Source organism: Mesocricetus auratus, unplaced genomic scaffold (genome assembly GCF_017639785.1).
Source record: "Mesocricetus auratus isolate SY011 unplaced genomic scaffold, BCM_Maur_2.0 Super-Scaffold_100033, whole genome shotgun sequence".
NCBI classification, from domain to species: domain Eukaryota; kingdom Metazoa; phylum Chordata; class Mammalia; order Rodentia; family Cricetidae; genus Mesocricetus; species Mesocricetus auratus.
Window position 1 is genome coordinate 6199780 of NW_024429213.1, and position 17719 is coordinate 6217498.

The 17719-nt window shown below is 40.7% G+C and overlaps 1 protein-coding gene across 1 annotated transcript; it reads left to right on the top strand.

Annotated features, from left to right (window-relative positions):
- The first annotated feature begins 1682 nt into the window (after window positions 1-1682).
- On the top strand, window positions 1683-4276 carry LOC121135235. Its single transcript, XM_040733726.1, has one exon. The coding sequence runs from the start codon at window positions 1896-1898 to the stop codon at window positions 4080-4082; it is 2187 nt and encodes a 728-aa protein (XP_040589660.1). The 5' UTR covers window positions 1683-1895; the 3' UTR covers window positions 4083-4276.
- Window positions 4277-17719: the final 13443 nt, after the last annotated feature.

The following is a 17719-nucleotide window of genomic DNA, read 5'->3' on the forward strand; positions in this document are numbered from 1 at the left end:
GATTGTTAGAATGTTAGAATAAGACCAGGATTTCTGCATTGAGATCGTTTCTCCCAGAAATGACAGGAAAGCTTCACTGAAGCAATATGGTTGTCTAAACAAGATCTGAACAAGAGCAACAATAGACAGATTCACATGAAAGGGGTAAGATCTCATGGGGTCCCACTCTACAAAAAGAACCAGAGGCAACTAAAGAATGCTAAAAGCAGGAGAAATAGTTTTCCTCAAGGATGCATCCTCTGCTTGATTATCCAAGTGTTCAGTCCAAAGTGATATACATACAAGTAACATTAAACAGACTCAGCAGGGTATACTTATATATAGTAATTCAGGAAAACAGGCAATGCATTTTAAAGGCAGCAAGGGGATGATGTGGCATGTAAGGGAATGGAGGGAGGAAAGGGAAGGAGGGAAATAGTGTAAGTATGTTTTAAGTAAATATCATGATTTTAAGTCAAAATATCAACTAAAAATAATATTTTGTCAGTTTTTTTATTTATTTGACATATAAACCACAGTTTCCCTCCCTCCTCTCCTGCCATTCCCACCTCCCCACCTCCCCACTTCCCTTCACACCACAGCCCCATCCACACCTCCTGTCTCCATTCAGATGGAGTGAGGCCTCCCATAACAATCAACAAAGCATAGCATATTAAACTGAGGCAGAATCAAGCTCCTCCCACTGCATCAAGGCTAAACAAGGAATCAAATCATAGGGAATAGGTTCCAAAGGGCCAGTTCATACATCAAGGTCAGGTCATGGTCCCAATGCTAGGGAACTCACAGACAGACAGAATAGTACAACTGTCACCCACAAGCAGAGGGCCTAGTTTGGTCTCCTTCAGGATTCTCAGCTGTTGGTCTAGAACCCATGAACTGATAAATAAGGGTCAGCTACCTCTGTGGGTTTCCCTGTCATGATCTTGAACCTCCTTGGTCATATGATCCTTTCTCCCTCTCTTCAACTGGACCCCTGGAGCCCAGGACTTGGCTGTGGATATTTGCATCTGCTTCCATCGGTTAATGGATGAAGGCTCTGTGATAACAATTAGGGTAATCATCTATCTGATAACAGTAGAAGACCTGCTCAGGCACCCTCTGGACTATTGCTAGCAACTTAGCAGGGGTCACCCTTATGAATTCCTGGGGGTTTTACTGGCACCAGGTTTTTCCCTAGCCCTCTAGTGGCCCCCTCTATCAAGATATATCTTTAATTGCTAAGAGTCCTATTCTTCCTAAGTGATGAGAAGCTAGAGATGATACGCCTTTCATTTTCTCCCTCTGTGCTGAAGGTAGCTCAAGTCTAGAGCTTCTCCACACCCATGCACTCAGGACTGAAGAGTAGGAACCAAGTGATTTAGGCAGAGAATTAGTCCCAGAAAGTTGAATAAATCAAGAAAGATGAGCAGGGCATGCATGACTGTAATGAAAGCACTGATGAGACAGAAGCTTGGGGATGGACCTTTGTGAGTTTGCGTACAATCTGGTCTTTAAAAGAAGAAAAAGTAAAAAGGAAGTACTCTCCCCCTATCCAGGCGCCATTACTATGACATCAGAGTGGTGGTCCAATCATTTGGCTGTGGAACCTCTTACAATTTGCATAAGACCGCCGATTGGCTGAAGTGCCTAAGCCCGCCCCCAAGATGACGTTTGTGTACAGATAGTTGCCAGAGAAACAAGACTTTGAGCTGGCGGTTGGACGAGCAGCAGTTGAGCTCCTCACTGCAGTGCCTCTGCCGTCCTTAAAAGGGGCTAAATTTGATGGACAACCAGGAGATTGGATCCTGGTTGTAGAACGAATTCAGACTGCAGACTTCTGGGCTGTGTTCCCAGACAATCACAGGAAACCTGGGGATTCATTTATTATTTAAATATAAAGCCAGAAGATTGCTTAAATGAGTGACAGAGAGAAAGATCCTCATGTGCGTGACCAGCATAATCCTGAAGATGATGACCTCGTGAGTCTGACACCAAGCAACAGTCCGGTCACAAAGGTGACAAATGGCTCCTCAGGAGAGCAGTCAGAAGAGTCAGACGAGCCTGTTCAGTCAGCTCTTCCAAGAAGACCATGGGGCTGTCCAGCCAAAAAACATAGCTCGGTGGAGACAGGTGGGTCGGATGAGGAAACCTGCACAGCAGAGAACAAGCCGTCCACCGAGAAGCATCACATTGCAAAAACCAGTTACACGGCTTGTATGTACTACGTTATGCCGAACGTCCTCTTGCCTAAGATGATTATGATAGACGATGACGCTTGCGATGATGAAGAATGTCCTACTACAGAGAAAGGACCCTGTGACCGGAAGCACCACTTCAAGAAGCAACTCTCTGGGATGAGGTATCACTCTCCTGAAGAAAGTCACTCAATCGAAGAGCATCTCTCGGCTGAGAAAGATCTACCTACACAGGGAGGTTGCCTTAACCAGAAAAGATGTCTTACAGAAAAAGATCATTCTACAGAGGAAGGTGGCTTGGGTGAGAGAGGTCCCTATGAAGAGAGAGGCCACTCTACTGAGAGATGTCAACCTGCAAAGAAAGGTCTTTCTATGAAGAAGAGTTCATCTCCTAATGAAGGTGACTTGGACGGGAGAGGACCCTTTGTGGAAAACCATCACCCTGAAGAGAAAGACCGCTCAGCCAAGAAACTTAGCTGTACACAGAGAGATTGCCAGATAGATGGAGAGTGTTCTGTGAAAAGAGAACTCTCCACTGAGGAAGATCACCCTATAGGCAGAGGTCTGCCTGCCAACAAAAGTCATCTGGCAGAGAAGGGTTGGTCAACAAACAAGAGTGGATCTGCAGGGAGAGGTCACCACCTCAAAAGCCACCCTGCAAAGGAGGGTCGCTCAGAGGAATGGGTTAACTTGGCACGGAGCAGACTCTATGCAGGTGAAGATACCCCTACATGGAGGGGTCACCGCATCCAAGGGTGCCCTGTGGTGGAGGGTCGCTCAGTGAAAAGAGAAAATACTGTGAAGGAAAGACCTTCTACAGTGAAAGATCACCCCACAGGGACAAGTCACCCTCAGAAGAAAAGCCACTCTCCCGAAAAAGGTCGGTCACCAGATAGGGGATACACTACAGGGCAAAATCTCTCCACAAGGAGAGGTAGGCTTCCAAAGAGAAGCCTCTGGGCAGAAAATCATCTGTCTGCTGAGAACAGTTGCCCTCCCAAAAAGAGTCGTCTTCCAGAGAAAGACCTATCTTCCAAGAGAATCCACTTCGCAGTTCACCCTGAGGAGAGACAGCTCTCTGCCAATAAAGAGAGCGTAGAAAAGAAATTTCGTTCTGGTGAGAGTGTTGAGATCCAAGACAGCTACACTCATGAGGAAAGCAACACAGGAGACAATGGGTACTCTGTGGAGCAAGGTCATCCCTCCATGGAGAAAGGCTTTCATGTAGAGACACCCTCTTCAGGATCCATGCCTGTGGTGCCCATGCCAAATAGCATGCAGGATGCTCCACAAAGCAGCATTGGCAGTGATACCAGCCAAGTACCCCAAGTCACCCACCATAATGTGGCTGGGGCTGTCACCAATGGTCAGCGTATGCAGACAGAGAATATGAGAATCGGCGTTGAATTGAAGTTGCCTCAAAAACTAAAAGCATGCCTTGTTCAGGACTGGAACTTGGTAAACACACAGATGCAGTTATTCCATCTCCCTGCTGACAAGAATGTAGATCGTATTCTGGCAGACTATGTCAATTTCGTGAAATCACAGGAAAAGTGTGATAATAGGGAATATTCCGTTGATGAACTTGTGTATGGAATAAGAGAGTATTTTAACAAGATGCTGGGCACCCAGCTGCTCTGCCAGTTTGAAAGACCCCAGTATGCTGACATCCTCCTGGCTTACCCAGGTATTCCAATGTCTCAGGTTTATGGAGCTCCACACCTCCTGAGATTATTTGTGAATATTGGGAGTGCATTGACCCATTTGTCCTTTAATAGGGGCAGTCTAATGTTACTGTCTGGGTACATGCATGATTTCCTTAATTACCTAGCAGAGAATTCCACTTCTCTCTTTAGAGCAAGCGATTATGAATTGGCTTCTGTCGCATATTGTTTCAAAGCCCTGTGAGGATCTCCTGACCACTATTTTGTGGCCTAGACTAGTAAACATTTCTGTGTTTGCTATTTTCATTGTGTATTTGATTTTCTTGAAAAGTATAGAGGGCTTAGTAATTCAGGTTGGGTATTATGAACAGAAATAAAAAAATATTAAGTGTTTTTTAACCACGATTTCAACAACAAATACATGTTTGCTAAATAATTTGTGTGGCTTATTTGACAATATTGCTTGAATGTTTCTAATTCTTTCATCTCCACATCATGAGTTTCTACTATGTATTCATAATGTGTAATAAAATGCCCTCATTCCTAGTGCCAATATACCACAACCACATGCATACACCTAATTAAAAATATAAAATCATTTTTAAATGTAAAAATGATTGGAGATAAAGCTAAGCAGGCTCTGGTTCACACTTTGGCTTCAGAAGAAAAAGCAGTAAGAAGAAGAGGAGGGATTGAGGAGAAGGAAAATGAAGTGTGAAAAGAGAAACGGAAGAGGAGGAGTTAGAAAGGGGGGAGAAGAGGGATGAGGGAGAGTTAGAGAGGGGGAGGAGAGGAATGGGTGGAGAAGAAGAGGAGGGGAAGAAGGAGGAGAGGAGGTGGAGGAGGGAGAAGGGGAAAAGAGGGGAGTAGGGAGACAAGATAGGGGAGGAGAAGGAGGGAGGAGTAGGAATATTTGAGCAGGGGAAGAAGAAAGGGAGGGAGAAGAAAAGGCAGAGGAGGAGTGAAGGAAGAGAAGGAGAGAAATGAAAAGAGGGATAGAGAACGGGAAGAAGGAAAAGGGGAGAAGAAAGCAGGAGGAAGAAAAGTAGCAGAGGGAGGATAAAGGAGGGAGGAAGGGATGACATATTTGGCTCCTCCACGGGTCTCTATGAGTTGCTTGTCAGCCAACAACCACAGGTGCATCCTGTTCTCTAGTCCTGGCTTACAGCCCTGGCCTTGCCCCACTGGCATCAACCTCTAATTATAAAAACAACAACTAATTCACCTGTGGTTTTTCCACTGTGCTGTAAGTCTGTATATAAAGCTGCTCCCTCCTTGTGAGACACACACACACACATACACACACACACACACACACACACACACACACACACATTCTCTTAGCACAAATGGGCAGATGTCTTGTCTTTCATTTAAATCTCCAGGCTTTCACCCGATATGTTAGACTTGCTCATGGCACAGGCGCCACAGTGATAGAACTGGAAAAGACTAGAAGGTGGAGGATGAGAAGGTGCAGGTGAGAGGAGAAGGAATGGAAGAGGAGTAGAAAGATTGGAAGAAGGATGGGGAGAAGGTGGAGGAGAAGAGGGGGAAGAGGAAGATATGGGGAGAACAAGAAGGATAGGAGGAGGAAGAGGGGAGGAGAAGGAACAAAAGGAGGGGAAGGAGGACAGAAAAGAGGTGAATAGAGAAAGGAAGGGGGAGAAGGAAAGGGGAGAAGGGTAAAAGGAAAACAAGAAGTGGGGAGGAATAGGGGGAGAGAGAGGAGAGGAAACAATAGGAGGAAGAGGATGAGGAGAAGGGGGCAGTGTAGAGAAAAAAGGAGGCAGGGGAAGGAAGGCACAGAAGAAGAAGAGGAGTAGAAGGGTTGGAAGGAGTGGGAGAAGTAGGGGACAGAGGGAGGAGAGCAGAGAGGAAGTGGAGGACAGGGAGGAGGGAGAGTGCTGGGTTCCAGCCCTGGCTTTGTCCAGGCATGGTTAGGCAGGAAATAGGCCAAGCATGAGCAGGGCCAAAGGTGGATCCTGAGTGGACAAGAGTACAAGAGGGAAAAAGATACCCTGGAGGCTGTGTCAGTGGACACCCCATTTATTAGGAGGAGCCAAGGGACATTTTTACCCTAGGAAGAATGGCCTGTTGGGTCCAGGTGGTGGTATGCTGTTGGTTAGGGTAAGAACATCAAGGGTACTTCACTTGTACACTCAGAGTCAACAGAGTCCAGAGGAAGAAACCTCATAAAGTCATAGGAAATCAAGCTCCTGCTGTGTTTGAGTTTCGATAAGTAGCAACCAGTCTGGTAGCCTTAGAGATGCATGAGCTTACCATTTGCTATATGCATCGGGGCACATCCACAGGACGCCTGACTGCTTGGGGTCTGCTGGCATCTGGGCAAGGGGGTGGGGCAAACAAACTCCTACTGCTCTCAGGTGAGTAAATCCAGGATTTTAGGCAAGCTTCAAACGTTTATCTTCAGGCTAACTCTAATGGAGAGGATGGGAAAATAAGGGGAAAATGAAGGAAGGCAATAAGGAGGGAGGGTGAGGAGGAAGAAAGGACATGAAGGCAAGGGAGAAGGAAAGAGAAGATAAGGCAAAGAAGGGGAGGAGGGAAAGAGAATGAAGGAGAAAGATGGAAATGAGTAGGGAGAGGAGGAAGAGAGGAGAGTGAAGGGGAAGAGGAATAGGAGGGAAAGGAGGAGGATGGGGAAGAGAAGAGGAAGAGGGGACAGAGAAGGAGCAGGAGAAAAGAGAAGGAGAGGGAGAGGAAGAGGGGAGGGGAAAGAAGGGGGAGGAGGATGAGATGGAAAAATGAAAATGGTATGCTTCTCCTTGAATGAAACATACTAAAAAACTTTACAGCATGTGGAATGCTTCAGTTTAACTTTAGACCTATGGCCCAGAATCTAAAGTACATTTTTCTCTTGTGTGTCAATCCTTCCTTGGCTTCTGTGTATATACTTAAATATGACTCAAGTTTCTTAATTTTTGAGATGTGAAAGAGGCCAATCCACTGAATGTACATTTGTCATTTGTAGCTATACTTATAAGATCCACTATTGATATTTTACCTCATTATATGATTTTCTTTATATTAATACAGAACAGTTTATGTATTCTATATTGTAATATTTTCTAAGTTCTCATATAATAGTGAGAGTTCTCATTCAAAGAATTTATAAATGGTCAATTTTACTCAGAATGTCCTTTTATATCTGGTTCCTTTTTAATTTCTTCAATCAGTTGCAGAGTCTATCAGTTTCTTCCCACTATAAAATCTCTTCAGTGTTTTTATTTTCATGAAACTGGGTTTTAGCTGGAGATGTAACCATGCAGAGTACAGGTTACTAGTATTTATTTTAAATTAAATCACAAAATTTAAATTATTATGGTATGCAGAGGGCCATAGAACTCTTCAGTAGTGACAACTAGTATTTAGTAAGTTGACCTTCTAGACGTTGTGGAGTCCTACTTGGCAAAGCTGAGTTATCAGGCATTATTGGGGACTCCCATTTGGCAAATGCATGGGTTTATTGATTGTAAATGATTGGTTACTTTTGGTCTGTAACTATCTCAGGTACCAATGCTATGCCTCCCTAATAAGAACAGCTGTGGTGTTCTTTCCACAGCCCTTTGGTGGTGTGTTTTATACTTTTTGGGTACAAATATTGCTGTAGATGGCATTTAACTTTAAACTTCAGAGCAGATTCAAAGCAGGATGGTTGCCCCAGGAGACAGTATCTGGTTACCCCTAGATACACATACACAAGGTCATTTCCCCCAGGTACTGTTTTTGCTTACTCAAAGCCAGAGCTTAAAGCAACTTTAGTCTGCACATACTTCAGCTAATTGTTATTGTTAAGTCTTAATTTCCAGTCTCATTTTCTATCACAGAACCATCAACTTAGAGCTATGTGCATGAATCATTGTGACATTCGTAGCCTGAGAGAAACTATGTGACTTAACTTATGTTTTGAATTTGGATAGGGCCCTGTAAAACAACCTATAGTTGTCCAGAGTGTGGCCAAGAAAAATGGAGACAGTGTAGAAGAGGAGAAGACAGAGAGTTAGAGCAGAGGAGAGGTGAGAGAAAGGGGTGGCAAGGAAGAGAATGAAGGAGCAGTGATGAAAGCGCAACAGAGACAAAAGGCAGAGATATGCCAGAGAAGGCTGCTATGGGAGGCACAAGTGTGAGAAGAAGAAGAAGAAGAAGAAGAAGAAGAAGAAGAAGAAGAAGAAGAAGAAGAAGAAGAAGAAGAAGAAGAAGAAGAAGAAGAAAAGTATGAGAGAATGGATTCCTGAGAGGGAGCTAGTAAAGAGTGAATAAGTAATTCAAAGTATGTATCTGTGAGTGTGAGAGAGATATGGAGATCTGTGTGAAATAGTTGCTGCATAGAGAAGCTGTGCCTAGGAATTGTGTAAAGTGCTGTATGACAAGTGGATATGTAAATGAAATATTAACTATGATTGTGTAGAGACATGTAACTAATTCAAAGTAAAAATATGTACTGGGCAGGAGAGAAATGTTTAAATATAGTGAGATGATCAAGAGAGAGACTATAAAAGAAATAAATAGAAGGTTAGCATCAGGAAAGTAAGTGCATGTTCCATTTTTCATAGATTACCAGTGAAAAATATGTGCTTGATTATTTTTCCCCTCAGATAGAAAAGTTTAGTAACCCTCAGATAAGAATCCTTCCTGCCAGTGACTGGAGAAGGCCTCAGAGCTTCTCATCCCAGCTGGAGCCAAACAAGCCAGATCCCAAGTCTTCTCTTCCAAAAAGGAGAACAGGGGACCAGCAGGTCCCGTGGGACAAGATAAAACAGGGGCTGCATCCAGGCCTGCATTCCAGTGCCTGGAGATTTCCTGGGAACTGCACAGAGCTTGCAACCCCTAGATTCCAGGTCTTCTCTTCCACCAACAAGACCAGGAAACCTGCAGATTCAGGTAAGCAAGGAGCCACATCCAGGGCATGCCATCCAGTGACTGGGGACAGCCATAGAGCTTCCCATCCTGGCTAGAGCATGCCAGATCCCAAGTCTTCTCTTCCAGCAAAGGGAACAGGGGACCATGTGGGAGGCAAAGCAGCCCAGATTCCTGGACTACTTCTCCAACCACGGAACCAGAAAGAGGACTACAAGAACTTCCAGATTATTTGACTTGCTAGCACCCACCAAAAGGGCACTCTGGCCACTAATCACCAGACCAGTAAGGATCTCTTTCTACACCCACTAGAAGAAGAGATTGGAAAGAGACAATACAAAAACACACTCAGCAACAGAAAAACAAATATGACCCCACCAGATTCTAAACACTATACACCTGCAAGACTCCAACATTCCAATGCAAATGAAGCAGAAGAGAATGACCTTAAAAATGGCTTCATGAAAATGATACAGGACCTAAAAGAGGATATAGGAGAATCCCTCAAAAATGGATGAAAAAACAAACCAAAAATGCAAGAAATTGAAGAAAAAACAAACCAAAAATTCAAGAAATGGAATAAAAAAACAAAGCAAAAAATGCAAGAAATAGAAGACAAAACAGAGCAAAAAATGGAACAAAAAACAAACCAAAAAATGCAAAATGGAAGAAAAAGCAAACCAAAAAAGGCAAGAAATAGAAGAAAGAAAAAATGAAAAAAAATCATAAAATGCAACAAATGAACAAAAAGATAAACCAAAAATTGAAAGAAACAGTGGAAACAGTGCAACAGTTGAAAACTGAAATAGAGACAATAAAAAAACACAATCTGAAGAAAGGCTGGAAATAGAAAAGCTGGGCAAACTGTCAGGTACTACCAATACAAGCATTACCAACAGAATACAAGAGATGGAAGAGAGAATCACAGGTGTTGAAGATAAACTAGGAGAAATGGACTCATCAACCAAAGAAAATCTTATGTCCAACAAATCCTTAACACAAAACATCCAGGAAATATGGGACACCATGAAAAGACCAAAGCTAAGAATAATAGGTATAGAAGAAGGTGAAGAAAACCACCTCAAAGGGGCAGAAAACAAATTCAACAACCTAATAGAAGAAAACTTTTCCAACCTTAAGAAAGACATGGCAATGAAGGTATAAGAAGCTTCCAGAACACCAAATAGAGTGGATCACAAAAAAGTCCTTTTGCCACATAATAATCAAGACCCCAAACATACAGAATAAAGAAAGAATATTAAGAGCAGCTAAGGAAAAAGGTCAAGTAACATATAAAGGCCATCCTGCCAAAAGCAATCTACAGATTCAATGCAATCTGCATTAAAATTCCAGCACAATTCGTCACAAACCTTGAAAGAACAACAATCAATTTTGTATGGAAAAACAAAAGACCCAGAATAGCCAAAACAACCCTGTTCAACAAGGCAACGTCCGGAGGCATCACCATCCCTGACTTCAAGCTCTATTATAGAGCTATAGTCCTGAAAACAGCTTGGTGTTGGCACAAAAATAGACAGGTAGACCAATGGAATCGAATTGAAAACCCTGATATTAACCCATGCATATATGAACATCTGATCTTTGACAAAGAAGCTAAAAATATACAATGGAAAAAAGAAAGCATCTTCAACAAATGGTGCTGGCATAACTGGTGGCTGGCATGTAGAAAACTGAGGATCGATCCATGTTTATCGCCATGCACAAATCTTAAGTCCAAATGGATCAAAGACTTCAACATAAATCCAGCCACACTGAACCTCTTAGAAGAGAAAGTGGGTGGTACCCTTGAACGAATTGCTAAAAGGACAGCTTCCTGAACATAACACCAGTAGCATGAACTGTGAGATCAACAGTCAATTAATGGGACCTCCTGAAACTGAGAAGCTTCTTTAAGGCAAAGGACACAGATAGCAAGACATAAAGGCAGGCCACAGAATGGTAAAAATATTCACTAACCCCACATCTAACAGAGGGCTGATCTCCAATATTTACAAAGAATTCAAGAAGCAAGTCTCCAAAACACCAAAGGATCCAATTAAAAATGGGCTACAGAACTTCTCAATGTAAGAGTCTAAAATGGCTGAGAGGCACTGGAGAAAGTGCTCAACATCCTTAGCCATCCAGGAAATGCAAATCAAAACAACTCTGAGATACAATCTCACTCCTGTCAGAATGGCTAAAATCAAAAACACCAACAACAATTTATGTTGGAGAGGATGTGCTGGTTGGAGTGCCAACTTATACAGCCACTTTGGAAATCAGTATGGAGATTCCTCAGAAAAATGGGAATAAACCTACCACAAGACCCATAAACTCCATTCTTAGGCATATACCCAAAAGATGACCATTTATCCAACAAGGATGTCTGTTCCACTATGTTCATAGCAACATTATTTGTAATAGCCAGAACTTGGAAGCTGCTTAGATGCCCCTCAATCTAAGAGTGGATAGAGAAAATGTGGTACATTTACACAATGGAGTACTTATTCAGCAGATAAAAACAATGGAATCCTGAAATTTGCAGGCAAATGGATGGCACTAGAAGAAACCATCCTGAGCGAGGTAACCCAGTCACAAAAAGAGAAACATGGAATGTACTCTCTCATATATGGATTTTAGACATAGATATGGGGAGTGCCAGCCTACAATCCCATGGCCAGAGAGTCTGGGAAACAGAACCTTTATTCAGTGGCTGATGGAATCAGAGGCAGACTCTCATGGCTAAGCACTGAGCTGAACTCAAGAAATGCAGTGACAGAGAGGGAGGACTGATGACCAATGGCATTAAGTCTGGTCTGGTTTAACAACCAGAAATAGCTGACGTGACACGGATTAGCTCTTAAATCCCAGGCTGATGCCTGGGATCCAGCATGGTACTGATCAAGACCCCCTGAATGTGGGTGCCAGTGAGGAGGCCTAGGTAATCTATTGAGCCTTGGGTAGTAGATCAGTATTCATCCCCAGTATACAAATGGACTTTGGACTCCCATCCAACAATGAGAGATGCACTTTTACCCTGAATTCTTAGGGAGCGTCCAGGCCTTGCCCTGGATGAAATAACAGACTATGGATACACCCATGGAGGCATGGATAAATGAGGGGATATTGGGTGTGTTTGTGGGAGGGTACAGTAGGAGGGCAGGGAAATGGAGAGGGATCTGGAATTTATATGTGAAGCAACCTTGCTTCTAATTTAAATTTAAATTTAAAAATAAAAAATATCTAAAAAAAAGAAAAAGAATCTTTCCTACTAAGAGGCTTTCTCTCCATTACCCTTGAGTGGATCTTGGCAGGGGTAGGGGAGAGTGCTGCAGTCCCCACAGTTCTTGATAATGGGACTTAAATGTTGGCTTAGTGGTTAAGAATACTTGCTGCCCTTGTGAGGACCTAAATTCAGTTCCCAGCACACAGTTCAATGCTTGTAACTTTAGTGCCAGATAATTCACTGCCCCTACATTGACCTTCATGTGTACTTCATTCACATGGTGTATGTACATACATGTATGAAAGGCTCACATATATAAAATAAACCTAATAATTTCAACAAAATTAAATAAACATAAGATAATGAGCTTAGTTATGACGTTTTCATAGATGTAACACACACACACTTTTTTCATTCAACTTTTCCTTCCCTACTCTTGACTTCCCCTCTCTGACATGGGAAGTCTTTCTGTATATTTGTTTCTTTTATTGGTTAATGAATAAAACATTGATTGGCTGATTGGCCAGACAGAAAGTCACGTAGCTGGGCAGAACCAGGATATAAGCAGGGACAAACAAGAAATTGCTGTCTTCTCTGTGGAGATGTTTAGCAGTCACCATATGAGTTGCCAAAGGATTTAGAGGTCTAGATATTTCTCTGGTAAGATAAGACCATGGGAAAATGCTTAGATTAATAGAAGTGGGTTGATAATTATGACAGAGGTAGCCAAATAAGAAGCCGTAGTCATCTAATTATTATTATTATAGCATCTGTGTGTTTTGGGGGGATGCTGAGAAGGTAGGTTGGAACAGCCTGACAAAGAACCTCATGTTACACCTCTCCCTGTTGAATTGGCACTTTATTCTCAGCTGGTCTGCTGAAATGATAGAAAAAAATTCCCAGTGAGCCTTTTGGGAAGGAAGCTTAGTAAAAACTAATCAGCACAAGATTGTTCTTCCCTTCCTACTAACTGGAATGGAAGTTACTAGAGAGCCAGCAGCCACTCTCACATTTGAAGATAGAAGCACACACTAGGACACAGGAGAAGAACAAGGGATTCTGGTTCCCTAAGGTCACTGTCAATTTCCATATCAATTCTAAGTTTCCAGATTTTACACTTCAATGTGAGAGAATAAATCCTTGTATATTTAAGCTAATATTTTTCAGTTTCTGAACTTATAACAGAAGAAAATTCCTAATTAAAGCTACTTTCAAATTACACTTGAAAATCTGGATCTGATATCTGAGCACATAAAAAATGCTTTGAGTTTTCAGTTTATCTCTCAGGCTTCACAATTTCTGGATATCTCAGAGCAAAGCTTTATTTGCAAATGTCAATTGCTCCCTCAAGGAATAAGAGATCATTGATAGGCATACTTCACAGTGCTGAAGAAAACATAGCAGCAATTCTCCATATAACCAAAAGCCTCTGCTATTAGCAAGTATTTATATGCAAAGAAGGATTAAAGAGGGTGATATAATTATTATCTGAGAAGTTGTGATTAATCTTACTGCACACGTTTCCCATCTGCTTATATATTCTTCCCAGTCCTTCTCCTTGACTCTCCTTTGAATTAACTGCTATCATTTATTTTGAATCATTTTATAGCTTTGGAAATATTATTCCTAAGCAATATAATATTAGTTTTACTTGTTTTTGAGTCTACAAAATTTTGGCTTCCTGTATTTTATCCTTTGTGATCTACTTTCCCCCTCTCAAAATTAGATTTGCAAGATTCTTCCATGATTTCATGAGTTGATGAAAGCATGATTTAGGGTAAAATTAACTGTCATAATAGATAAACTTCCAAATTTCAGTATTTCAACTCAATAGTTTCTCTTTTGCATAAAGTTGAAAATGAATGCTCTAAGAGCAGATGGCTCATATCCAAATAATAAGTCAGAAACTTACCATGTTTTCATTTTGGCCTCTTCTGCCTTAAACATATGGCTTCTCACACTGGTACACTTATCTACTCCCAAGCTGTAGAAGGAAGCTTTGATGATTTGTATGGGAAGTTTCAAAGGGTTGGATATGGAACTCACATCCTCTCAGTTACATGGTGTGAAGGTTTGTACTTCATATCTCCCTCCAGGTAATAATTGTGCCAGAACTCAACATTGAGGTGGTCAAAGCTGTTTAAGAGCTGAAGTCCAAATTTTTCACACTCATTCTTCTTTTGCATGCTATCCTCTTGGGGATGAGGTCATACTAACATCTCAATTTCACAGTTCTCCCCATTTACACCTGCTCCCCCTACCCTTTATTTTTCACAGGACATACCCTCAAAACTCTCCTAGTTCTGACTATATCTGAACATATACGCAATATCACATATTATTTAGGCATTTATATAAGGGTCCCGGGAAGTATTTAGCTGTACAATCAGAAAGAACAGGAACTAAGTGCAGTGACTCATCAACCATCTGACATTATTTCGCTCATTTACTTTTACTGATAAATATTTGGTCCTTTGTTGGTTTATTCATTCTGTGTTAGTGGGCACATGGGTAGTTGTGGTTTAACCTTTGTTTTCTTTTCCTCATTGCAAAATTGTTTTGAATTTTGTATAGATTAAGGTTGAGAGTTTTACTTGGTTATCTGTGTTTTCATGTGGGACTGCTACTCTGTAAGAAGTTCACATGATCAGCTTTCTGAGTTAATAGTAATTTCTCTAAAGAAGTCATATGCATTAGCTCTCAAACTAGCAATGCTCCACCTTAACTTGCTTCTTCCTCTTAGTTTTTGTTGTGTGGTGACATGAAAAAAATACAAATATAATGGATTTAAATACTAATCATTCTCTTTCCTCTAGCTTCCAAGATTGAGTATAGATGTTTTACAAACATAATTTCCTAGGCTATCCTACTACTCAAATCAGAATGAATTTATTTTCTTTCACCGCCGTTCTTGATAGTCTTAGTCATTCACATACAGAGCCCTTAATTTTTTATCAACATTCTAGACTTTCTCTTTATTAAAATTTGTCTGACATTTTGACTAATATGAATATCAGAAACTTCTTTATTAAAAAACTCCAAAAATTAGGAAAAAGTGGTAAACTTCACTGAATATACATAATACATAAAGAGAGTAAAATTTTATAGTTTTCCATTTCTCACAATTCACTGAATATGTACACACATAAATACATGTGTGAATATATGGTTCAGGTGTGCTTATATGACATCTGAATATATGTATAAACATGTATAATTTAATAGCAGATGTAAACATATTTCTTATATTTTTACAGTAGATATGCCTTGTGTGTGTATTTAAGACATCTAACGTAAAAGTGGAATCATTGAGAGTACATTAAAATAGTCTAAACTATACAACATTGAAATACATGAACTGAGAAGCACACACACTAAGTTTCTTTCCACCCCAGCCACATATTAGAAGCACCCACTTCCTTTTATTGATCAGTTGTGACCTTGGACAAAATGGCTACTTTCCTCTTCCATATGTCAAAAAGAGATTAAAGGGAAAGTGTCTTTGGGTTAGATTGTTAGGAGTATGATTAAAGATATTTTCTATTATTGGTAAAGATCTCACATTTTGGAATCACTGAGAGGATTAAACAGTAAACAACTGTTAGAGATCATCACGGAAAATGAAAGTCATGAACTTTTGTTGAATGTAGGTAAAGAAAATGGCCTAAGACAGCAGTGTAAATGTTAGTCCTCACACGTGTAGCATATGAGAGCTACTCTCTCCCCAGAGTTCAAAGCCAACATGCCAGAGCAGCCATTTTAACTAAGAAGCAGAGGAGAGTAACCTCACGACAGACCATTGTGTAATGGCATGTGATGATGTACGATTGTGTAGTAACATGTGAAGCCTTCCCTACTCTTCTCTCTGTAAATTATGGCAAAGAAGGTACACTATAAGGTGCTTATCAGAGAAGATCCATTGTTCCACCTCAAGTCCCAGACCATTGCAATCCCCTCTATTAAAGTTAATAGAAATGTAAATTTAGCTTTTACCTCCAGATAAGAGAAAATCCTTGGACTAAATATGATATTCAACTTGTAAAATACACAAGACCCTTCAGCCTGTGGAAACTGAATCAAACCACTCTAAAAACTGACAGCTGAAGAGACAGAGGTAAAAAATATAGTCATGATTCATAACACCATTTGAATCTGAATCAAGGACAAATTATGTATGTCACTATAGTTCCATAAGATACATGGCCTAGTAATATGTAGCTTTGTTAGTTTGTGTAAGTATATTCTATGGTGGTCATACAACAATAAAGTGCCTTAACGATGCCTTACTTATACCATATCCCTGATATTGACCTGGGGCTGTATTATTAAATTCCACAAGAAAGAAGGATTTGGGAACACAGTTTGAAACAGTAATTGAAAAATACCAGAACCATTTTATGCTTTTCTCTCAGTATTTGAGACTCTTCATTGGATTCTTAAAATGTTTCAGTGAGCTTAAAACAAGTTATCTTACTAAGTTATATATCAAGGGACATCAGGGTTTTCAATCATAAACACCACATGTTCATTCACTCTATCAACACTTACTGAGCACTTTCTCTATGCCAAATACTCTCCTAGGCAGAACAAGGACATTATAGGAGTTATAATCATTTTCTAATATTCCGTAATTCATTTATTACATTTTATGGTACATGTGTAATTGAAAGACAAGTAATTCAGTGAAATTGTCACAACTCATGAGCCAGTACTGACTGTGAGGTGGACATCTGAAAGCAGAAGTTGACAAGTCTGGAAGCTACTTCTAGCAGGTCAGAGAAAGTCCTATTTCTAGATTTAGAAGAAAAATGTAAATGAGAGCTTTTACTTGCTGTTTTATGTAAGTACTTGCATGATGCATGTACCATAGCCTTAGGGTGGAGAGTGTGGAAACATGTGCCATCAGTAAGCTACAATCTGGTGAACTTTGTCAAGAGTAGATCATGATGCAAGATGAAGGGAAAGAGAAGGTGCTAGAAAACCACAGTCCAATAGAAAAGCAGAAATGGTCCTCATATATTTGCAAAACTGAGTTCCAGAAGACTACATCTATCAAGATTAAAGGCTGAAATCTACCCCTTAATATATCCTCTTTTGGTTTTCTGAGGATCCTCATTGTTTTCCCAATTTAGAAAATAGTAGATGTATAGCAACAGCACTGTTGTATAATATAAAGTTGGAAAACACAGACAGATCACTTTGACCAGGGAGTTAAGAAACAAACAGATTTTGTTTTATGTTTTAGAACAAAATGGAATGGTTTAAACTCAATTATTTAAAGTCATTTTGTGTTTAAAGAAAATGAGGGATGTGGGTGGAGAAAATAACTCCCAGTCCTAGGGAAGTCTTATTGGAAAAAATGTATTGTAGGCGCCCAGCTCAACTGGAAAATTGCTATAAAACCAGAAAAATACTGGATTTGTGCAGTTTGAACTCTGTTTCTTAAGTCAAGAAGAGAAATCTATATTTTTTAAACTTAGGTTCCCATTTCATGAGCAGGTTCACCTCAGTTCTAATACCAGAAAACTAGAAACCTGTGTTTTGATGGATGTAAAGGCAGGAAGTGAGATATGATTAGTGTGTTGGTCAGTTTTCTGTCTCAGTGACAAAAAGCCTAAGGAAAAACAATGGAAGGGAGACCTGTATATTTTAGATTGTGGTTCTACACATTACATTCCGTGGTTGACTAGCTCCTTTGCTTTTGGACCAAAGAGGAGGCAGACTATCATGGCAGGTAGTTCTTGGGGGATTCAAAGTTGTCCAGCTCATAGGAGCCA